We start from the raw sequence: 24,354 nt of genomic DNA on the forward strand, positions 1-24,354 counted from the left end.
ACCCACAGCGCCACCCGTGTCACCCCTGAATGTTGTTGTTTAGTTGTTTAGTCGTGTCTGACTCTTTGTGACCCCATGGACCAGAGCATGCCATGCACTCCTGTCTTCCGCTGCCTCCCGCAGTTTGGTCAAACACTCACTGCCTTGCCATGGCAAAGGGGCTTGAAGAACTCAGAGAAGCTATGAGCTATGCCGTGCAGGGCCACCAAAGATGGACAGGTCATAGTGGAGAGTTTTGACCAAACGTGATCCACCTGGAGCAGGAATTGGCAAGCCACTCCAGTATCTCTGCCAAGAAAACTCCATGGACGAAGACAACAGGCACTCCTGAATAGCCAGATACAAATTAATGCCAGTGTAGTATGGCGGTTACAGTGTCAGGCTAGGATTTGGAAGGCCAGGGGTTGATTCCCCACTCAGCCATGAAACTCATGGGGTGACCTTGGCAGTGCCAATGCCTCTTGACCTAACCTACCTTACAGGGTTGTTGTGATGATAAAAACGAGGGAGTACCATGGACACCAACTTGAGCTCCTTCGATGGAAATGCAATATAGAAATGTAAGAGATAATACTATTTGCTTGCAAGAGCCACAAGCTTGTGGAGACTAAAGTTGCCTTCATCAGACCCAGGGCATGTTAAGAATTTTGCAGCAACGGACTGCGGGGTGGGGGTGGGGGGCGGTGTTCCTGCATTGCAGGGGGCTTGACTAGATGATCTTCAGGATCCCTTCCAACTCTGCAATCCTATCGTTCTATGACCACCAGAGACTCGTGCAGTTTGCCTTACCCATCCTAAGGGCTATCGGGAGTCAGGAAGGCATTGCTGTATATCTCCTACAATTACCTTAGCCCCATCACCGGCCGATGGATCCCGATCGACCTTCTTGCCCTGACAAAACACGCACACGCAGCTTTTGCAACGAGCCGCCTCTCCTACCGCGACAAGTTTGCGGCATGGGGAGCGGGTTCCTCCTCACAGCTGAGACGTGCTAACCGTTCAGGCAGGAGGGCTGCAGAGAGAGGGGTGTGTGTGCCCCCTCTGTCTTTGCAAGCATCTCGCTACAGGGCACCTGGAGGTCGCAGAGGCAGAAAATCAGGTCAGAGAGAAAAGGCACACTTGTCTCCTCAAGGACAGTTTCTCCCAAGCACGCTTTCGGGTCTGCCTGAAGTCCCTGGCCTGCGGCGGCCGTCCACATGGCTCCACCAGCTGCGGGCGGGAAGGCGCCGAGCGCGCGCGATCTCCGTGCCCTTGAAGAGATGCGCAACGACCTTGCCTGGGCTTGGTAGGGGAGGCTGGACGGGGCGCGAGGAGAGCAACTCCAGCCGAGAGCAGGCGTTGCACATCAATGCTCCAGAACCAGCCCCCCTCCAACCTACCGCTTGCTTTGGACACTCACAAACCCGACAGCCCTCTCCACCGCAAACGCAGCGCGGCCGCGACGCGCTAGTCCCTGCCTCCGCGCCTCGCTCCCTCCCCGGGCCGTTTGCTTGGAGAGCTGTCCAAGCGCCGTCGTGACCCTCCCGGCGCTCAAACCTAGCCCTGGCCGAACACGTCCCCTTCTCCTTCTCCTTCCTCTTCCTCGCCGAAGCCTATGTGCCAGACGCCCACATGGAAATCTCCATGCGCGTCCGCACCACAGCAGCACCTAACCAAAGCGCAGCGTTTTGGAGAGGCCAGCCAGCCCGCTGCAGGAGTTCCGTTGGGGGTGTCGCCTTTCGCTTGGAACCCTCTCTCGATTTGCTCGGCTTCTTCTCTGCCCGCCCCCTCCCCGAAAGAAGACCGGGGCAGGCCCCTCATTGAGTAGAAAGGGGGATTTGGGGGGGGGGGCTTTTATTCCCCGCCCCGCAGGAGGCGGAGGAGGAGCAGCGCCGCCTTCCTTTGCGCGCCGGGGGCCTCCTCCTCTGGCGCAGCGCGGGCGGCGGAGGCGCCGAGCAGGCGAGCCGGAGGGCGCTGCTTTGCAGAAGCGAGAAGCCGCCGAGACGCTCTCCCGCGCCTGGGAAGAACTTTCCGCCCGGCCGCCGCCGCCGCCGCCTCTCTCCCTCCGCCGGGGGGCGGCGATGCGGGGCCGCCGTGCCCTTGAATGGCGCGCCTCCGCCTCCTGCTCCGCCTCCTCTGCTTCGCCCCAGCCGCGCCTGAGCGGGGCTTGAGGAGGATGCGGCTCCTTCTGCGAGCGAGACCTTGACGGAGCTCGGCTTCGCGGCCCCCTTTCCGCCAGCATGGGCTACACGGACCCCACTTCTAGCCGGGATCTGCTGGGGAACCGAACTTTGCTCTTCATCTTCATCTGCGCCTTCGCCGTCGTCACTCTCCTACAGCAGATCTTGTACGGGAGAAACTATCTCAAGAGGTACGAGAGGAGTTTTCTCCGCTGTCTTTTGGGGAGGGAGGGAGACATCCTGGGGATAAACGAATTGCGGGCGGAGGGGTCGCAGATTTATTTATTTTTAACCCTCCTGAAAGTATGCAAAACAGGCTTCTGGGACCTTCGGAACCAACCGTGCAAACAACCTAGCGCGCTCTTCCCAAGGAGTGAGTTGAGCAGGACTTTACTCCCGAGTAAAAACGTGAGCGGGATCGTGCCGTATATCTTGCCCGTCACCCTCTACATCCCGTAACTTAGGCAAAAACGGGCGCGGGTCTGGGCTGCGGAGCTTGCAATCCTCTTCACAGGATTGAACCCAGCGGGACTGAGGAAGCGCAGGACTGGACCGGGCTGCCTTTGGGTTTGGGATTGTGGCTGCACCAACCCACTTGCGCCAGATCCGGAGCGGTGCTGATTCCTTAGCCTGGACGCGTGTTGGTGACTGGTGGTGGTTGTGTGTGTTGTAGCAGTGAAGCCAAATGGCCAAGACATGCAAGAGTTCAAGCTCTGTGCGATGCTGTGTGGGCAGATAGCCATAGATGTTTCAGAAGCAGGCACTGTGTGTGTGTGCCTGGATGGATATAAACACATTTCCTGGTTTACTGTCGCTGTAAGAACTCCCTGCAGCCATTCTTTACCTTGTAAGGCTTTGCTCAGTTTGGGCTAGAGGGCTGTTGGGAGATAAAACTTCTGCCTTTGGAGTGATAACTACAAAGTGTACAAAATGCAGCTGTACGGGGGTACCAGATGCTAGGCTCTTAAATTCGTGTAGGGGCAGCTTAAACCACCTTGATGCAGACTTTGGAGTCCTGCCACTCTGTTTTGGTTGGAGAGCTGGGCAGATGCCCTGTGCCCTCAAGGCAGCCTTTGCCAGCCTGGTGGTGCCTGCAGATTTTTGGGGCTGGAGCTAATGGGAATTCAAAACACACTGCGTTGCAAAGGCTGCCTTAAGCCCGCTCTTCCCATCCCACTAATCCAGCACTCTTGGACTATGTGGAAACAAAAAATGCAGTTTTCTGTGTGTGTGTGTGTGTGTGTGTGTGTGTGTGTACACTATATATATATGTGTGTGTGTGTCTGTGTGTGTACACCATATTTCTTGCTCTATAAGACTCACTTTTTCCCTCCTAAAAAGTATGGGGAAATGTGTGTGTGTGTCTTATGGAGCGAATGCAGGCTGCGCAGCTATCCCTCTTGTTGTTCTGGCTTCTGAGATTCAGAATATTTTTTTCTTGTTTTCCTCTTCCGAAAACTAGGTGCTTCTTATGGTCTGGTGTGTCTTATAGAGCGAAAAATACGGTATGTGTGTGTGTATATGTATATATATATGATCTAATTTGGCATTATATATATTTCTACAACATAGATATTCCAAGCTTAACTGTGTCTTGAGGGCTGCAGAACAGCCTTGTTTTATCAGAATGATCTCAACCTGAGAAATTGCAAAGTTTGCTGCCTTGTTTCATATGCAGAGAATACACCCCATCTTTTCATCTCCTGGTGAAATGCTGTCACTCATTTCTTGCCCATACAGGTGTGTTTCTGTTTTGGATCCTTTACTACCACTACCATTGCTTCTTCTTCTTCTTATTAGATCTTATCTTTCCTCCAAAGAGCTGAAGGTAATTCTCTCCTCCCCCAGCCACATTTTATCCACACAACAACCCTGTGAGGTAGGTTAGGCTGAGAAATAGTAATTGGCCCAAGGTCACCCAATGAGCTTACATGCTGAGTGGGGGTTTGAACTCTGGCCTCCCAGGTCCTAGCCTAACTCTCTAACCACTACACAACACTGGCTGTTCCACTTTCCCATTGTCTGTTCCATCACATGGAGTCTTTGCCAAAATGATGCTCTGTACATAAACATATTTTCTCATATGAAATGCATGCATTGCACGCTTCTTCCAGAACAAGAAGCAAAAGTGCCTTCCTTCCTTCTTTCATGGATCTGAACCCCATTTGAACAGGTCAGCTTCCTTCTGAGTAGAAGCATGCATTGGCTTGGGCTAAATAGTCATTCAAATGAGGAGGATGTGTCAGTTTTGGAGTCCTGATCAAGAGAGAAATTATCGCACCTGGTCACCATTGAAGCCAGTGGATTTGTCAGTGATGAATTCAGCTGTCCCGTTCATTTCAATGGGCTGCGGGCTGCGATGGCCTTTTCCTGAATTGGGATCAGCAAGTGTAAAAATTCAGCAAGTGTAATACAGTGGTACCTCTGGTTACATACGCTTGAGGTTACATACGCTTCAGTTTACAGACTCCGCTAACCCAGAAATAGAGCTTTAGGTTAAGAACTTTGCTTCAGGATGAGAACAGAAATTGTGCTCCAGCAGTGCGGCAGCAGCTGGAGGCCCCATTAGCTAAAGTGGTGCTTCAGGTTAAGAACAGTTTCAGGTTAAGAACAGACCTCCGGAATGAATTAAGTACTTAATCTGAGGTACCACTGTAATGTATATTGTTCTAGTTACAGGTAGGTAGCCGTGTTGGTCTGCCGTAGTTGAAACAAAATATAAAAATTCCTTCCAGTAGCACCTTAGAGACCAACTAAGTTTGTTATTGGTATGAGCTTTCATGTGCATGCAAGAAGTATCTGAAGAAGTGTGCATGCACACGAAGGCTCATACCAATAACAAACTTAGTTGGTCTCTAAGGTGCTACTGGAAGGAAATTTTTTTAGAATGTAAATTGTGAAAAGGGACTTTTCTGAAAGGACAAATGGGGTCTAGGCGTTCAGAGAATATAACATCAATCCTATGACAGTTGCACTGGCTGCCTATTCATTTTCAGGCTCAATTAAAAAGTGCCGGTTATGCCCTTTAAACAGTGGCGTGGGACGCCTTCTTTTCTCGTTTCGTAAGTTCATTAGTAATAATGAACGGGTGCCAATTGCAAATACAGTATTAAGCAAGCTTGGCAGTTTCAACATTTTTAGGTTTGTTTACCAAATACAAGTAAAATAAAACATGCTACATTAGATCACTCTCTACTGGAGCATAAGGATTTTCCCACATGGAAACTAACTTGCAAAGGAAAAAGTTACAACACGGATTTTTCCGGAAAACTCACACCATTGCCTTTCAAGCCCTAAAGCCAGCCTCGCCAATTTTGATGCCCTCCAGATGTTGCTGGACTAAAACTTCTGCAATCCCTGACTGTTGGACATGGCGGCGACTGGGAGTTGAAGTCTAACAAGATGTAGAGTTCACCCCAAAGGCTACTGCTGCTCTAAATGATTTGGGATCGGGTTGTTTGCAGGACCTCCTGCAGGTCTATGAATGCACCCAGGTGTCAAGATCTTCCTTTGGGGTCTGGCTCATGAGCTTGCTGTCGGGATCCATCAGACTGGTGGGTGTTGAAGACAGGGCCTTTTCTGTGTTAGCCCTGCATATGTTGGGAATTCTCTTTCAGAAGTTTGATCGGCTCTGTTTTTTAGACAGCTGTTAAACAGACCGTAAACACTTGCTTGTTCCAAACTGTGTTCTGTTAAAAGTGTAGTCACTCTTAGCTTTTGAAATTGGCCTGTTTAATTTGTACATATTTTTTAAAAAATCTGTTACGTTTTTGATGGGTTTCCGTAAGCCACCTTGGGAGGGCTGCTTCTTTATTTAAAGGGGGACCCACAACAAAATGTTGCAGCATGGAGTTGCACAATTCAGCCAGCCAGCTGTGTCCTTTCCTAGGCTACTCCATTATGTTGCCACTGATTTTTCTCTCTTTCCCGCCAAATAGTCAGCAAACATTCTGAGTTCTCAATGAGCTGCTTTTGGCTCCCTCCCCTTTAAGGATTTTTTAAAAAGGTATTTTTTGGGAGGGAGGAGTAGTCTTGACAACCCTCAGTTTTTCCTTAGCCACTGTGTTGCATGTAGGTAATGAGATTTTTGCTGTATTGTGTAAAGATTGGCACTTGGGTAGTGAGTTTGCTGTTAGTACAGTGGATCAGGGAACAGTGTGTTTTTCAGGCTTTTCCAATGGGTGTTCCGATTATACACGATTTCACCCAAGCGTGCAATGATCCATAATGCAATCCCCTCGCAAAGAGGGCATTGCCTGTAAGTAGGAAATGATCTCTTTCAGCTTCTGCCTTCTGGAAGAAGGTACAGGGTTGTAAAGACTAGGACTAGCTGCCTGAGAAACAGTTTTTATCCAAATCTGATTTTGGTTTTAAACGCAATGTAAGGTAGTATCTGTGGGAGTATATTGTGTTTAATTATGGGGCATCAGAGTTTTTAGGGGGTTAACCAGGCTGGGATAGCTGGGATAGCTGGGATAGCAGGCTTGTTTGTTTTTGAATGTCTGATGTATATTTTTCAGTTTCGTTGTTCTGTACGGGACAAAGACAATAAAGATTATCATATTGTAGAGCAAGTTCCCCCAAGCTTAGGAACGGAGAACCATAGAGTTGGAAGGGACCCCCCAGGGTCATCCAGTCTGACCCCCTACAATGCGGGAATCTGGGACTTGAACCCATAACCCTGCGATTAAGAGCCACAGGCTCCAGGTTAGGTCTTCCATGGAGGCCAGCAGTTTGTGGATTCCTGGCAGGTGGCATATTGTAGCCACGGCCAACCTGATGTGCTCCAGATGTTTTTGACTGCATCTCCCATCAGCCACAGTCAGCATCTGGAGGGCAGCACATTGACAAAGTCCGCACTAGCACATATCAGCCCCCTACCCCTCTGAACCAGTAGTGATGTATGGAAGTGAGAGCTGGAACATAAAGAAGCCTGATCGCCAAAGAATGGATGCTTTTGAGATATGGTGCTGGAGGAGACTCTTGAGAGTCCCATGGACTGCAAGATGATCAAACCTATCCATTCTGAAGGAAATCAGCCCTGAGCGCTCAATGGAAGGACAGATCCTGAAACTGAGGCTCCAATACTTTGGTCGCCTCATGAGAAGAGAAGACTCCCTGGAAAAGGTCCTGATGTTGGGAAAGGTAGAGGGCACAAGGAGAAGGGGATGACAGAGGACGAGATGGTTGGATAGTGTTCTCGAAGCTACCAGCATGAGTTTGACCAAGTTGTGGGAGGCAGTGGAAGACAGGAGTGCCTGGCGTGCTCTGGTCCATGGGGTCACGAAGAGTCGGGCACGACTAAACAACACCAACAACAACCCCTCCGAAAGAGATAAGGTGCCTTCAGCTTCCATTGGGGAAGAGAGAAAGTCCTTTAGGAAACAGGTCCTTTTTAACCTTTTGCAAAGCGTTTTTCCTCTTTCACACCATGAGGGCTGGAACTAAAAATAATAACAAGGATTTAAACCTGGGATTCTCAGGGAGCTGCTGGAAGCCCCAGTTTCTATTCTGCGTGATCACAGCTGTTCAGAAAGCTATCATCGCCGAAGACAGCTAGTAAGCAGAGCTCTTGCACTCCTGCCATCCAGTATTTTAAAGCACTGCTGACTCTTTCGGCGAAGCGAGGGCAGTTTACACAGGAGGAAGCCCTGCCTGGTATGCAGGGTTCCTCTCTCTCCAGCCCTCTCCAGCAGCTGACAGTCCAATGGAAGACGCCAGTCGTGCAGTGCACATTTAATCGTTCCTCTTTAAATAGCTGTAATTTAGGTGATTATGAAACCAAACATCTCCAGATGTGGCAGAGGCAGTTAATTGGAACTTGCTACAAAACAGACAGGGCTTTTAGAAGTAATAATGATGCACTATAAAGGGATATAATTTATATATAATTGACACAGGCACGGTGCCCCTCTTCCAAAGGTTTATTCGTTTATTTCACCAATGGATCCATCCAGCCCTTACCGCAAGGAGCTCAGGCAGACGTACATTGGTGCTGCCCCATTTTATCCATACAACAGCCCTTCTTCTTTGGTGATCCCTCAGGGCCGAGTAAGATTGTCTTCCATAAATACGGTTTTAACAATGAGTGCATAAGTGACCGTGGAGGCCAATTCTGGATCCATACATCCTTCCACAGTGGGGACATTGGTTTCCAGGCAGGAGTTGATCAGAGTGTGGATTTGCCAAGTGAGCTTTCCTCTTAGCATATTTCTCCATTTGACTTTCGAAATGTTCGAAAACCAAGGCACAGCTTCTGACTGGTGGAGGTGCCCCGGAAACAATAGCCGACAGCTGCATCGGATGTTTGGCTTCCGAAAAACATTTGAAAACTGGAACACTTACTTCTGGGTTTTCGGAGTTTGAGAACCAGAGCATTTGAGAACCAAGGTACCAGTGTAAGCCAAAATTGCTCTCCATGTATTTTGTGACTGCATTCAATGCTCTTTTCAGGACATAGTTGCATTTTGAAGTTTTGGGCTTGTAAATAGCCACCCCTTGTGTAAGACCCAAAGTAGGTAACGATATTGCAATGGTACAAAATGTACCAACTACTCACGCTCACCCTCTGCACTTGTGTGTACATTTAACAAAGAAGTAGAAATCCTGGACAGGGCATGTGTTGAATAAGGAACTAGAAATAGCTAGAGGTTTATTCCATCTGACGGCTCAGTAGTGCCCACACTGACTGGCAGCCACCCTTCAGAGTTTAAGCTGGGAATCTCACCCAATTTACCTAGAGATGTTGGGAATTGATCTCTTTTTGGGGGGAATGTTTCAGTAGTTGTTTTTAATACAGTGGTACCTTGGGTTACGGGGGATGCGGGTGGTGCTGTGGGTTGAACCACAGAGCCTAGGACTTGTCGATCAGAAGGTAGGTCAGCGGTTTGAATCTCCGCAACGGGGTAAGTTCCCGTTGCTCGGTCCCTGCTCCTGCCAACCTAGCAGTTCGAAAGCATGCCCGTGCAAGTAGATAAATAGGTACTGCTCTGGCGGGAAGGTAAACGGTGTTTCCGTGCGCTGCTCTGGTTCTCCAGAGGCAGCTTAGTCATGCTGGCCACATGACCCGGAAGCTGTATGCTGGCTCCCTCGACCAATAAAGCAAGATGAGTGCTGCAACCCCAGAGTTGGTCATGACTGGACCTAATGGTCAGGGGTCCCTTTACCTTTACCTTTACCTCGGGTTACATACGCTTCAGGTTACATACGCTTCAGGTTACAGACTCCACTAACCCAGAAATAGTACCTCAGGTTAAGAACTTTGCTTCAGGATGAGAACAGAAATCACGTGGCAGCAGTGGGGGGCCCCATTAGCTAAAATGGTGCTTCAGGTTAAGAACGGACATCCGGAACAAATTAAGTACTTAACCCGAGGTACCACTGTACCAATAATGCTGTTGTTTTATTCTCTTTGTAATTCGATGGTTTTTGTACAATCAGGTGGTGTATAAATTTTATGAAATTGTGTGTGTGTGTGTGTAAAATACAGACACCCCCCCCACCAGCAGTTAAAAACAACACAAACAGCACAAAGCATTTTAAGTATTAAATCAAGGCAGCTAAAAGGGAGAGATTGAAAATAGCAGCAGAACACCAAAACGGTGATTAAAAGAAGCTCAGAATGGAGAAATCTTCAAGACTGCCTTAACTTATACAATGTTTTGGACTTCTATCAGCCTCCTCTGAAGATTTTTCAATCTTTATCACTTAGTCTACATTTCTTAATTTCTCTATTACTTTTAATCGTCCTTAACTAATAACTCTCTTCATAGTCTTCTCTGCAATATTTCGCATAGTCCGCCTTACAAAACTTCTTGTAGTCCTACTAGCGTAATCTGTTTATTACAATTGTTTTTCAAATAGTTCAAATATTTACTCCAGTCCTCTAAGAATCTCTGGTTCCGCAGGTTTCGGATCCTTCCTGTTATCTTATCTAATTCTGCATAGTCCATTAATTTCATTTGCCACTTTTCTTTTGTCGGTAGTTCTTCTTGCTTCCATTTCTGTGCCAATAAAAATTCTCGCTGGCTTGTCTTTATTTTCCTTGTGGGCAAATTCAATTTGTACCCCTGTTCACTGTTCAGGAAAGACCATGGGCAGGTATATTTTGGGCCTGGGAGAAGGCAGGAGAGCTGGGGTCAGTTTGTGAGTCGCAAGAGCAAGGTCTGAAGTGGTGTTGATTTCTTATTCTGCATAGGCTGTGGATCTCCAGAAGTGTGTCTTGGACACCTGCCCCCCCGTCACCAAATGCCTGGTGATGTCTCCCATTTTTCCTGCATTACATAGTCCCCTTTCCTCCACTGCTCTTAAAAAAACAAAAGCATGAAAAGGGTGTTAGAGTAGGGAAGAGAACAGATCACACACACTTGAGCTGTGATTTCAAAAGATCCCTGCAGGAATGTTGCAAGCGCTTGCTGTTCAAGCGCTCCCTGCGAGGTAGTATTTTTTTGGCTGTGAAAATAGCACCGCGTAAGAATTCCCGATACATACATCAGCACCTCTGCTCTTAAACTGCAGCCTTGTTAACAGCAAGAACATTTCATTCTGACTCATCCAGCTTTCTCTCTCTCTCTTTCCCCCCTCGTTTGGGTAAAGAAAATAAAAGCCAATCAATAAAAAATACTTTCAAAGGTGTCCTTGCCTCAGCACAATTTCCTCCTCCCACCAAAGCTGTGTGTGCTTTAATTGTTTAGTTTTCAACCTCTAGGCCTCCCTTTCCGACTTGAAAAGCTCTCAGCGGTTTGCACCAATTAATAAAACAATGCCAAGCCGGCGTTGAAATGAGTCCTTAAAAACACAGTGTGAGAGAGCACCATGCAAGGAGAAAATTCAGTGAAGTGGGAAAGCCCACACTTCAAAACCTAAGAGTTTGTGGCTGCAGTCCTGAAGTGTAGGTGGGTTCCCACGAGGCAAGACACAGCGATAACAGCAAGAACCTTTATTGTACTACATAACTGGGAAACAGGCAAAGCAACTGCTTATATACATTTCTGAAAGCCTGGGCCACTCCCACTACCAACGTGATTGGTTGTCTCCCAAACTGCGAATCACGACTCAGAGTTCAGGGGCCAATGGTAGAGGCCCAAATCCTGAAAAGTTCTGTGATTGGACAACATGTACCGATTCAGAACACAGGAGCTCAGATTCCTTAGTCCAGATTAGGGGCCAGCAAACTTTTTCAGCAGAGGGCTGGTCCACTGTCCCTCAGACCTTGTGGGGGGCCTGACTATATTTTGGGGAAAAAATAAAAATGAATGAATCCCTATGCCCCACAAATAACCCAGAGATGCATTTTAAATAAAAGGACACATTCTACTCATGTAAAAACACGCTGATTGCCGGACCGACCACGGGCCAGATTTAGAAGGTGATTAGGCTGGATCCGGCCCCCGGGCCTTAGTTTGTCTACCCATGGTCCAGACTCAAGCTCAGGCAAACACAGGCCACTGAATACATAACAAGTCCTACACCAGGTATCCCCAAACTCAGCCCTCCAGATATTTTGTGACTACAGTTCCCATCATCCCTGACAGCTGGTCCTGTTAGCTAGGGATGATGGGAGTTGTAGTCCCAAAACATTGGGAGGGCCAGGTTTGGGGATGCTTCTCCTACACTCAGTCAACTTGGAATCGGCCCCATTGACCCAAGCGGCACTTACTTCTGAGTATACCTGTGTAGGATTGTGCCGTAAGAAGCAGGGCAGCTGCTGTGAATCACAAGTCGGGAGAGAGCTCTTGTGCGCAAGTCTTGATTGATTGCTTCCCATGTACATCTGGCTGGTCCAGTCATGTGCGGTGAATTTTTTCATAAAGGAATGGTCAGGGCCAGAGGAATCAGCTTGCGAGGGCAATTGGTGGGGGGTGATGTTGTGACGTCTTGACGTTGCACGCATGAGTGTTGCATCTCCCTCTCTAAGCAGGGCAGAAGCTTCCCAGGCTTTGGGAAGGGGGTGCCAGGCTTTAATACTTTAATCCTCTAATTTACCAGGAACATTTAGGGGACTAGCCTAGTTCCCCTAGTCCACTGATCACACGCAACTGGATGTCAGATTCATCTTCATCTTCATCATCACTGATTTATTAATCACCTTCTAAACCAGCCTTTCTCAACCTGTGGGTCCCCAGATATTGTTGAACTACAACTCCCATCACCCCTAGCTAGCAAGGCCAGAGCTCAGGGATGATGGGAGTTGTAGTCCAACAACACCTGGGGACCCACAGGTTGAGAACCGCATCTAAACCATCACCTCTAGGAGATTGACACAGAAGAGAATTAAAAATAGCAAAGACAGTTAAAACAAACAAATGGACACCAGAGGTAAAGATCCATTTATCCAACTGGGAAAGCCTGTCGGGGAAAAAACAGTCTTCAGTTATTTTTGGAAGGTGCAGGTGTTTTAACAGGGGCGCTGCTCCACCGAATGGGGTTCTGTTTGGCCCTCAGGACATTCCCCAGATGTGGCCTTCAAGGCCGCTCTGTTTGGCCCTCAAGACACTTCCCAGCTTGTGTTAAAGCCCAGGCCATGTCCCTCATTGGCCTTGCTTTGCCGTCTCGATGAGCGCTATTGCCCGGCTGACATGCGTCCTTGACGATGCTTCTGGCTTGCCTGTATGTAGGATGCAGAGAGGCCTGGGTGTAGAATCCTCTGGCTTTCACAACGTAGCCTGCTTTGCAAAAAGGGAAGAACTGTCTCTGTTGCGCCATCTACTTTCCTCCTGGCCCCACTAAGTACCAGCGAGCTGCCCGTGAGGGGATGCGTCCCTTTGGCTGGAAAAGATTCCCCTCCTCTGCTGTGAATTTAATTATCCACTGTGTGCAGAAATGCTTCCTTTCGCTCGTCCGTAATCTGCTCATCCGTTTGATTGTATAACCCCGAGTTCAAGAATCAGGAGAGGGAGAGAGCAATGTCTCCCCATCCACATTTATTCCACTATGTGTGCAATTTTATGAAAGTCAATCACATCCTCTCCACCTCTGTACCAAACTGGAGGTTCTTTTTCTGGCGTAGTTTCTCTCTGCTTAGTTAGGAGCGTAAGAAGTTGCTGGCTCTGTTGGATTGAGGCCAGCGACCCATCAAGTCCAGCACCCTACTGTCACAGGGACCAACCAGGTGCCTTTTTGAACCCTCCAAGGAGCACCTGAGCATCACAGCACTCAGGTTAATTTTTTTGTTAAACACGTCTGCAGTATGCAATGGGAGGAAAACTCCTTTTGACACCACCAGCGAGACGTTTTTCTCCTGTTGCAAATCCCAGCTATGGAGTGTTTGGGGATTTATTTGTTTATCTCTGCTATTTATGCATTTCCTTCTCATAATTTCTAAGTGGCGTGCAGGAAATGTGCAGGAAAGCATACGAAGAAAGGTAAAGGGACCCCTGACCATTAGGTCCAGTTGTGATGGACTCTGGGGTTGTGGCGCTCACCTCATTTTATTGGCCGAGGGAGCCGGCGTACAGCTTCTGGGTCATGTGGCCAGCATGACTAAGCCGCTTCTGGAGAACCAGAGCAGCGCATGGAAACGTCGTTTACCTTCCCGCCAGAGCAGTACCTATTTATCTACTTGCACTTTGACGTGCTTTCGAACTGCTAGGTTGGCAGGAGCAGGGACCGAGCAACAGGAGCTCACCCCTTCTTGGGGATTTGAACTGCTGACCTTCTGATCGGCAAGTCCCAGGCTATGTGGTTTAACCCACAGCGCCACCCGCATCCCTTATATGAAGAAAAGAGGCAACTAAAATCCATCATAGAGAACTAAGAAATAGCAAAGTGTTTATCAAGTGCCTGAGGTTTAGAAAGGAGTGGGGCAGTTGAATCCCAGTTGGAAGGGAGTTCCATTCTGGGTGGTGGTGGGCAAAAAGGTTACCCCCCCATTTCATCCAACTCAGCTCCCTTTCCCAATATTTGTTTAAGATAAATGCAGTAAGCAAAGGCTGTTCCTTAGTGGTAGAGAATCTGCTTGGCACCAGGTTCAATCTTTAATGGCATCTCTCAGTAGGGCTGGGAATGTCCCTCATCTGAAATCCTGGAGAGCTTCTGCCAGCCAGGGCAGGCAATACTGACCTAGGTGGGCCAGTGATCTGACCCAGTCTAAGTTCAGCTTCTGAGGTTCCGTGGGGAAACAACCTTACTAGTGTCATGTATAGCGGTTGCTTTCTCTCTCCCCTCAAAGTTAAAAAAGCCCCACACTTACCTTGTAGGAAGTAAACCATGAAAATCAGTACAAAATGAGAGAAGACGTATGAGATACAATTGCAAGGTGTCGGATACAGTCATACCTTGGCATTACTTCCGGCTTTCACCGCTCGCGCATGAGCAGACGTCAAAATGACGTCACGCGCATGCGCGGAAACAGCAAAACGTGACCCACGCACTCACAGATGTGCCGTCGCGTCTTATGTTGTCTTTAGGATCCTGTTCGCATCCCAAGGTACCACTGTACAGTGGTACCTCGGGTTACATATGCTTCAGGTTACAGACTCCGCTAACCCAGAAATAGTGCTTCAGATTAAGAACTTTGCTTCAGGATGAGAACAGAAATCGTGCTCCGGTGGCGCAGCGGCAGCAGGAGGCCCCATTAGCTAAAGTGGTGCTTCAGGTTAAGAACAGTTTCAGGTTAAGAACGGACCTCTGGAATGAATTAAGTACTTAACCCGAGGTACAACTGTATTGCCGAAATGTCTGATTGTCTCTGCTTAGATTGTCCGGTGTCAAATGTTGAATTTTGGATGTTCGCTGAACATGGCAAACACAGCCAGTATTTGGAGAATATTGGCTGCCAACATTTAGGGAAGACCTTTGGAGCAGATTAATTTGTTTGCAGCTCTCCTTCAGCAAACTGGGTCGCATTATTTTGCTCCTTGTCCTTTAAGGATGCAAGGAGGGGGGACGGACACACGTATGGCTGTGAGTCTGCTTCCTTGCCCTTCTTTGCCATGATTGATGCAGGCATTTTCTTTTCGATGGCTATATCCAAGGGTGTTCATCACTCAGCAGTCCACAAAGCCTGAAAGCAGGAAAATCTGCCATACCTCCTGGGGTGACCTTGGGTGTTCTTGTTTCTGGCCAATCCTTGGCCTGCTCCTTTGTTGACAACTGCTCTCCATTCCCCCATCAACTGCTACACGCAGCTCACTGCTCTGGAAATGTCCATGCCAACACAGTTTGGCAGCAGCTCCCCTTGGCACAGTTCTTTGGCACCCTTTTGCCAGCGCTAGAGACGAAAGCCAAGTGAGGCGAAATAATGAAGTCCCTATTTTTCACCCTTTGTCGCCTTCTCCGGTTTTTTGCGTCCAGTTTTTCTGCTCTCTGTTGATGGTGGTTCTCTGAGCGTCATAGAACGACAACAACTTCACTTCTTAATTACGGAAAAGCAAAAACTGAAGCATCAGTTATACCACTTTTAAAAATAATTTTTATAAAGGCTTATAGAGAAAAACGCAAAATTTAATATATTTAACCTTTTTTTGAAAAAACAACAACCCAAGACTTTTATCTAGATACAATAAAAACACAAAGGGGGGAGGGGGAGAGAAATAGAGAAAGAAAAGGAAAGGAAAAAAAAGAATAGAAAAGAGGTTAAAAGAGAAAGGTAGAAAACTAAGACTCAGAAAATAAATAACTTCTGATTCTTCATCTATCTGCTATGTTAAAAAAAGCAATATTCAGTTTGTCCAATCCACTCAACAAAGCCACTTTCTATAATCAAACATGATCTTCAATCCTCAAATCCAGATATCATTATGTCTTTTTCTTTTTCATGTAAAAAGTCTGTGAGGGGCTTCCAATCTTTAACACATGTTAACAATGACTTAACAACGTTTAGTCTCTGACTAAACATGTCAATTTAGCCATTTCAGCTAAGTCTGTTAGTTTTAACAGCCATTCTTCCATTGTTGGTAATAATGGGTCCTCCCATCTTTGTGCATATAAAGGTCTCGCAGCCGTAATCATATATTGTAATAAAGTTCCACAGTCCTTTGCTAACTGTATATATCCATAAGTCCCGCCAGGAAGAGTTCTGGCTTCAGCTGAAAACCAGCAGTTATACTATCAAAACAAACCAGCTTGAATCAGAGAGCAGCAGAACATCTCAGCGGCGGACAATTTGAACAGAGACAAAAGAACAATAATAATGAAAATCACCGGGTTAAACGAACATACGAAGTATATTGGTACCGTTAGAGGTCTCCTGGCATCTATCTCAAATGGGTGATAGCCTGTACTCTTTATGAATCTGTGTACTGGTAGGGTTGCTATTTCTGGAATCAATTTTGCTCAACGACTTTTGTGTCTGGATTTTCACTGTTTGAAACGTGGCAACCCTATGTAGTGGTCATTTCTGAACTGAACTCTTCATGACAGCCTCCCTGTCCATTCCACCTAACAAACTACCCTCATAGCTATGGCTTTCTGAGGTCCCAACTGCATTTAAAACACTTTAAACCAGTGTTTCCCAACTTTGGGCTTCCAGCTGTTTTCGGACTACAATTCCCATCATCCCTGACCACTGGTCTTGCTAGCTAAGGATGATGGGAGTTGTAGTCCAAAACAGCTGGAGGCCCAAGGTTGGGAAACGCTGCTTTAAACAGTCATTGCTTCCCGCCCACGGAATCCTGGGAGCTGTAGTTTGTTAAGGATGATGATAGTTGTTAGGAGGCCCCTGTTCCCCTAGCAGAACTACAATTCCCAGAGTTCCCTGTGAAGAGCGATTGACTGCTAAACCGCTCTCAGAACTATAGCTCTGGGAGGGGAACAGGGCAGGCCTGGGACCCAGTTTCATTCTTCCTTCAGAGTGATGAGTTCACAGAAGGCTATGCCATTGCAAATGTGGTGGCCTTGAAGGTGCCACAAGTCTCCTGCTATTTTTAAGGAACGTTGGTGTATCTGTAGGGTTTTGAGACAAATTTCAGGTCTGTGAGGTGACTCCTTTTGGGAAAATGGCATGGGAAAATGGCCGACTGTGGCTTGACTGCAAAAATGACCGACTGTGCCCTCACTTGAGTCCAGTTCAGAGGCTCAAGTGATTGCAGTCAGACCCCTTCTGCATTATGCATTTAAACAGTATCTCATCTCATCTCATCTCATCTCATCTCATCTCATCTTATCATCTATCTTATCTTCACAGAGTGATTTAACAGCCCATCTCTCGTCCCAGGGAACTCTGGGAATTGTAGTTCTGTGAGGGGAACAGGCACCTTCTAACTTCATGGGGATTCGAACCGCTGACCTTCTGATCGGCAAGTCTTTAAACCACAGAGCCTAGGACTTGCTGATCAGAAGGTCGGCAGTTCAAATCCCCGTGACGGAGTGAGCTCCCATTGCTTGGTCCCCGCTCCTGCCAACCTAGCAGTTCGAAAGCACATCAAAGTGCAAGTACAGTGGTGCCCCACAAGACGAATGCCTCGCTAAACGAAAAACCCGCAAGACGAAAGGGTTTTCCGATTTTTTAGCGGCTTCGCAAGACGAATTTATCTATGGGCTTGCTTCGCAAGACGAAAGCCCATAGGGAAATCTCTGGGGACAGCGGGGAAGCGCAGCGCGCCTTCTCCTCTGTTCCCGGACCTGTCCTAAGGCTTGCGGTGGGAGGTCCGGGAACAGAGGGGAAGGTGCGCAGCGCTTCTCCTCTGTTCCCGGACCTGTCTTGAAGACTTGCGGTGGGAGGAAGGTTTTCCTCCCCACCACCAACATTCAGAAGGCTGTTCTGAAGGCTGGCGGTGGGAAGAAAAGCCCTTCTCCCCCGCCAGCCTTCAGAAGAGTTCCCGCCTAGGCTGCGGATAGCAGCCTGCTGCCCCGTGCGAGGGGCGCTCTTAAGCAGAGCGCCCCTCGCGCGGGGCAGCAGGCTGCTATCCGCAGCTTGGAGAGCCCTCTGGACCTCTTCTGAAGGCGGGCGGGGGCATGCCTGCCTTCCCGGGGGCTTTTAAATCACCCCGGGACAGCGGAGAATTCATCTGCTGTCCCGGGGCGATTTTAAAATGCTGGCGGGCGGCAGCGCTACCGCCCGCCAGCATTTTAAGATCGCCCCGGACAGCGGGAAGTCCGCTGCCGCCTGCCAGCATTTTAAGATCCCCCGGGACAGCGGAGAAGTCTCCGCTGTCCCAGGAAGGCAGGCGGGGGGAAACAAATACTCCCCCCCCGCCGGCCTTCAGAAGAGGTCGGGGGACAGACCTGGTCTGAAGGCGGTTTCCATAGGAACGCATTGATTGATTTTCAATGCATTCCTATGGGAAACCGTGCTTCGCAAGACGAAAAACTCGCAAGACGAAAAGACTTGCGGAACGAATTAATTTCGTCTTGCGAGGCACCACTGTAGATAAATAGGTACCGCTCTGGCGGGAAGGTAAATGGCTCTGGTTCACCAGAAGCGGCTTAGTCATGCTGGCCACATGGCCCGGAAGCTGTACACCGGCTCTCTCGGCCAGTAAAGTGAGATGAGCACCGCAACCCCAGAGTCGGCCACAACTGGACCTAATGATCAGGGGTCCCTTTACCTTTAACTACTCTCAGCATTCTTATCAAACTGTGGTTCTCAGGATTCTTTTGGGGAAGCTATGACCATTTAACCTGGTATGATACTGTTTTGGAGGTACAGTGGTGCCCCGCAAGACGAACGCCTCGCAAGACGGAAAACCCGCTAGACGAAAGGGTTTTCTGTTTTGGAGGCGCTTCGCAAAACGAATTTCCCTATGGGCTTCCTTCGCAAGACGAAACTCCATAGGGAAATCTCCGGGACAGCGGGGAAGCGCAGCGCGTCTTCCCCACTGTCCTCGGAACTCCTCCGAAGGCTGGCGGTGGGGCGGAGAGACCTCCTCCCACCGGCAGCCTTCGGAAGGCTGCTCCGAAGGCTGGCAGCAGGAGGAGGTCTCTCCGCCCCACTGCCAGCCTTCGGAAGGCTGCTCCGAAGGCTGGCGGCAGGAGGAGGTCTCTCCGCCCCACCGGCAGCCTTCGGAAGGCTGCTCCGAAGGCTGGCGGTGGGAGGAGGTCTCTCCACCCCACTGGCAGCCTTCGGAAGGCTGCTCCGAAGGCTGGCGGTGGGGCGGAGAGACCTCCTCCTGCCGCCAGCCTTGGGATGGCTGCTCCGAAGGCTGCCGGTGGGGCGGAGAGACCTTCTCCCCGCGCCAGCCTTCGGATGGCTGTCCTGAAGACTTGCGGTGGGAGGAGGGTTTTCCTTCCCACCGCCAACTTTCAGAATGCTGTTCTGAATATTAGCGTGGGGAGGAAAAACCCTCCTCCCACCGCAAGCCCCGGGAACAGAGGAGAAATGCTGCGCGCCTTCCCCTCTGTTCCCGTACCTGTCCTGAAGGCTTGCGGTGGGGAGAAAAGCCCTTCTCCGCAGCACCAGCCTGGCAAGCGGTCTCCATAGGAACGCATTAATTGATTTTCAATGCATTCCTATGGGAAACTGTGCTTCGCAAGACGAAAAACTCGCAAGAAGAAAAAACTTGCGGAACGAATTCATTTCGTCTTGTGAGGCACCACTGTATAGTGAAGATATGGGGCCTATGTCTATACAGCAAAAATCCTTTTTGGGGCTGCAGCAGGCCTTATGGTTTCAGCACCAAGCCAGCTTTTGTTTCTCCAGCTCGAAGAAGAGCTCAGGTGGACCTGAAAGCTTGCTCACTGCTCTGGGATGTTTTGCTCGCTCACAACAAAAGGGTGCTGGGAATTTTTTTCCAAGGGAAAGTTACAGTTTACCCCCAGGGTCATGCATGCTCATGTAGGCTACGTCTTCCTCCGCTCGGCTTATTTGGTGGGTTCCTCTCTTGAGAAAAGCTTATTTGTTTGACGTACAGAGGAAGTAGTGTCTGGGGAGATGATGCCGCCGTCCCTGCTGTGACATATGTTGGTGGCGAATTTTCTCTGCCCGTCTCTGCTCCGCTATGCACTGAAGCTCTGCAGACACAAAGCCCAGAGCCCAAATGAAAACATCGAGCACCTCCTTGACCCAGTTCAGGTATTGCACAATCAGCCAGGGGCGCCCTAATGTGGAGATGCCTTTGGTGGAGGAGGAAAGCAATTCGACGAGAGGAGCCCTTCAAGGGGTTGGACATCATTCCGGCCTGTAATTGCTCCTGACCTGAAGCCCTGTCAGGAAATCAAGTTTAACAGATGTCAGGTCTCCCTCTATCCCCTGCCCTCCCAGCTCCTTTTGGAGGAAGGCCAGAGGAAGATCAGTCAGACTAATTTGAGGAGTGGAAAGATATGTCTTATGAGGAGCGGCTCAACATGCTTGCCCTTCAGATCACAGCGAGCGAGGGGATCCAATTTAAGCACCCTCAATGCTGAGGGAGTTCAAGTCAGGATGCTGTTAGGGACCCAGTGGCTCATTATGTAATACAGCCTTTCCCAACCTGTGGGTCCCCGGATGTTGTTGAACTACAACTCCCATCACCCCTAGCTAGCAAGGCCAGAGCTCAGGGATGATGGGAGTTGTAGTCCAACAACATCTGGGGACCCACAGGTTGAGAACCACTGAATATAAGAAGTGCCCAAGTGGATCAGGCCCATCTTAGTCCAGCATCCTGTTTTCACAGTGGCCAACCGGATCCCTGTGGGGAATTCACAAGCAAGATTTGTTTTTGTTTTTCAAAAATTTTATTCATTTTATAACACAAATAAACAACACAAGCAGAAAAACAATACAAACAAATTCTTGTCTTATCCTTATTTTTTAAAACATTGTTAGGTGGGCTTCCCCAAGTCCCCTCATCTGATTTTCATTTTACCTCATATTTAGCGGTTCATAATTTCTAACCATTTTTTAAAATCACGTTTACTTTTACCATAAAAATCTTCACATTTTATCACTTATAATTAATACTATTTTAAAATAGTCTATCTTCTACTTCTAACCCTACGGCCTATATCCACTTCCAAAGCTATTCTAAGATTTAAATACGGTGGTACCTCGGGTTACATATTCTTCAGGTTACATACACTTCAGGTTACAGACTCTGCTAACCCAGAAATATTACCTCGGGTTAAGAACTTTGCTTCAGGTTGAGAACAGAAATCATGCTCCGGTGGCAGCATTGGGAGGCCCCATTAGCTAAAGTGGTTCTTTAGGTTAAGAACAGTTTCAGGTGAAGAACGGACCTCCGGAACAAATTAAGTACTTAACCCGAGGTACCACTGTATTAACATATTTCTCCAAATATTGCTTAAACTTCTTCCAATTTTCTTCCACTGTCTCTATGGTTCTATTATGTCAGGAGTGCTCTGATGGTGTTTCCTGCTTGGCAGGGAGTTGGACTCAATGGCCCTTGTGGTCTCTTCCAACTCTATGATTCTATGATTCTCTTCTCTCTGGTCCCGGAGTCTCCCAGTCAGTTCGGCAAGTTCCAGATAGTCCATCATCTTCATCTGCCATTCTTCGATAGTTGGTAATCCCAAGCAGGATTTGAGCAACAAAGAGCAACTTTTCCCTCTTGTGTTTTCCAGCAAACTGGTATTTGACTTCTGACTATGGAGGCAGATCATAGCTGTCATGACTGGTAGCCATTGATAGACCCCTCCTCCAAAAATTTGGCCAGTCCTCCTTTAAAGCTACCCAAGTTTGTGACCGTCCTCCTGTGGGAGGGAGTTCCACAGTCTAACAATACGCTGCCTGAGTATGAGAGAGAAGCCTCAAGGCTGTGGCTGATGGCGGTGTGGTGCAGCAGGCAAAATCCTGGATTTGGCTGCGAGAGCCAACATCCCGATCTCCTTTCAAGAGAATTTCACTATCTCTTAGCTAGAGCTGGGTGATATGTTGGCAAGTCATCTGAAAATCGCGTTCAGATCACCATGCCGGTTTCAGACATTTTGAGGTGGCAGTGCACCCAGGGTGGCAGGTTTTGAACTGGGACCTTTGACAGGCAAGGCAAAATGCTCCGTCACTGAGCTATGGTCCTTCCTTAAAGGTGAGTAAGGGGATGGATGGATGCAGTTGATGGGAATGAAATTCTCTCTTTTCAAAAAAAAAAAAAATTTTGATTTTACAAACATAGAATTACAACAGTACAAATTACATATCCATATTTAGAGATTTCCCCGAATCTCTGGACTTCCCACCTTCCCCTCCACGGGTCCTATTGTCTACCTTCTCAACTGCATATTATGTCATCATCCATGTTTTGTATCTTTCCATTTTGTCCATAATATTTGCTACATTCCAAGTGTTATTTGAATCCTGCTAATGTTTTCATCTGCGGACAGTGGTCTCAATTATCAATTTTCCCATTCTTTATTAAAGTTTTCGTCCTCTCGGTTCCTGAGCTTTCTGGTCAGTTTTACCATTTCGGCATAATCCAACAGTTTAGTTTGCCATTCCTCTGTGGTAGGGACATTGTCTTCTTTCCATCTCTGGGCTAGTAGCTCAGGGCCGGATTTAGGCTTGATAGAAGCGCTAAGCTACTGAAGATAATGGGGCCCTTTATATGTCCAGCTGTCCTTTGTCAACAACAAATTGTCACTGTTTTTTGTGATGAATATATGCTACATGGCACTGTATTTTTCGCTCTATAAGATTCACCCGACCATAAGACGCACCTAGTTTTTAGAGGAGGAAAACAAAAAAAGCCAGCAAGAGCCACAGACACGCTCGCTCGGCGCAGCTCTTTAAAGATAGAGCGGCTCTTGCTGGCTTTTCTGGGAGGTGGGAGAAGGGACTGACGGGCTGCCCTCCATCCTTTCTCCCTCCTCCTTGAAAAGCCAGAGCAAGCTGCACAGCTATCGCTGAAGCCAGCACAGCAAGAGGGAGAGCTGCGCAGCGACTCTTGCTCTGCTGGCTTCCCAGCGAAGCAGGTTGAGGGACAGAAGGGGCTCCGTAAGGGCTCCTTTCCGTCCCTCATCCCGCTTCGCTGGAAAGCCAGCGACCCAGAAGCGCTGTGCAGCTCTCGCTCTTGCTGTGCTGGCTTCAGCGATAGCTGCGCAGCCTGCATTCGCTCCATAAGATGCACACACATTTCCCCTTACCTTTTAGGAGGAAAAAAGTGAGTCTTATGGAGCGAAAAATACGGTACTTTATGGACCTGATAGGTATCTAAAGCCATTTGCACACAACAAAATATGTATTTTATCACATTGGTTTTATTTTATTTCTTTTTTATCTTATATTTTGGAAATGTACACCCAGTTTTTTTCCCCTTTAATTTTTTTGCCCCCCGCCCAAAGAGTGGAGCCCTAAGCTATAGCTTATTTAGCTTATATGTAAATCTGGCGACTGTTGTCGCATACATAAAGAGACTTTTCTGGATGGGAATGAAATTCTGCATGGGTTGGAAAAAGTGGGCAGAGAGAGAATACGCATGTTGGAATCATAGAGTTGGAAGGGCCCCCTAAGGTCATCCAGTCCAACCCCCTGCAATGCAAGGATCTCAGCTAAGGAAGATGCCCGTCAAGCGAAAGGAAGCGCTTTGACTTGGAAAGCATTGTTAAGCTGGGTTTTTTAAAAAATAAATAAACTTATTTAGAACATTTGTAGAGTGCTTTTCACCAAAAAAGTTTCCCAGAGTGGCTTACATGAAATCAAAACAAGATACCCCCTTTCCACCCCCTTGCCGGCCTCTGCAGTAGCTGTACGGGACACCCCCGAAAAAGCAGACTCCTAGAAAAGTTGCATTTGCTGCTGCAAGATGTAGAATTGGGCCACCGACTGGGATGCCTTGCAAAGCGGGTTAGGCAAATTCAGATGCAGTCTCCCAACCCAAAGAGAAAAGACCCTGACCTTTCGTAATGATAAAGTAGCCTTCCCCAAGTTGGTGCCCTCCAGATGTTTTGGACCACAGATCATGGCTGGGGCTGATGGGCTTTTCGATCCAGAACATCTGGAGGCCACTAGCTTCGGGAAGGCCGCACTAAACCAACAAGGTTCCAGCCCTTTGCAAAAACGCATTCCGTCCACCATGTAACAGGGGCTGGAAAGAAACTGAGCCGATGAATGCTGCAAAATACCAATTGCCTCGTTTTCTTGCTAGTGGGCTGCAGTTTAGCTGGCAGAGTGGAGAGGAAATGGCCAATTGGAGCGGCAGCCTCAATTTCACGGATGGCGGAGCTCTGAGGAGTGGCGGTGACACTGGCACCAGGTACAATTGCACACACCCAGGGCGTTGTGGTGGCGGGGTTGACCGTGGTCTCCGGGGAGAGTCGCTTGGCACAGTCGGGGCAGGCCCCACAGCTCAGTGGCAGAGCGCTGCATCCTTTGCATGCATGAGGCCCC

The 24,354-nt window shown here is 48.3% G+C and overlaps 1 protein-coding gene across 2 annotated transcripts in view; it reads left to right on the forward strand.

Annotated features, from left to right (window-relative positions):
* Window positions 1–961: 961 nt before the first annotated feature.
* The window catches only part of ST8SIA5 (ST8 alpha-N-acetyl-neuraminide alpha-2,8-sialyltransferase 5), a 70,503-nt gene continuing 47,110 nt past the window's right edge, over window positions 962–24,354 (forward strand). Inside the window, exons 1-2 of one of the 2 annotated variants that reach the window (XM_083702872.1) lie at window positions 962–2,350; window positions 24,113–24,220. In XM_083702872.1, coding sequence (XP_083558998.1) covers window positions 2,220–2,350; window positions 24,113–24,220 — 239 coding nt within the window. In that variant the 5' untranslated portion in view covers window positions 962–2,219. The remainder of the gene's footprint in view (window positions 2,351–24,112; window positions 24,221–24,354) is intronic. The other variant, XM_083702873.1, reaches the window with a different exon arrangement.

The sequence above is a fragment of the Podarcis gaigeae genome (assembly GCF_964106915.1).
Source record: "Podarcis gaigeae genome assembly, chromosome: 11".
NCBI lineage: Eukaryota > Metazoa > Chordata > Lepidosauria > Squamata > Lacertidae > Podarcis > Podarcis gaigeae.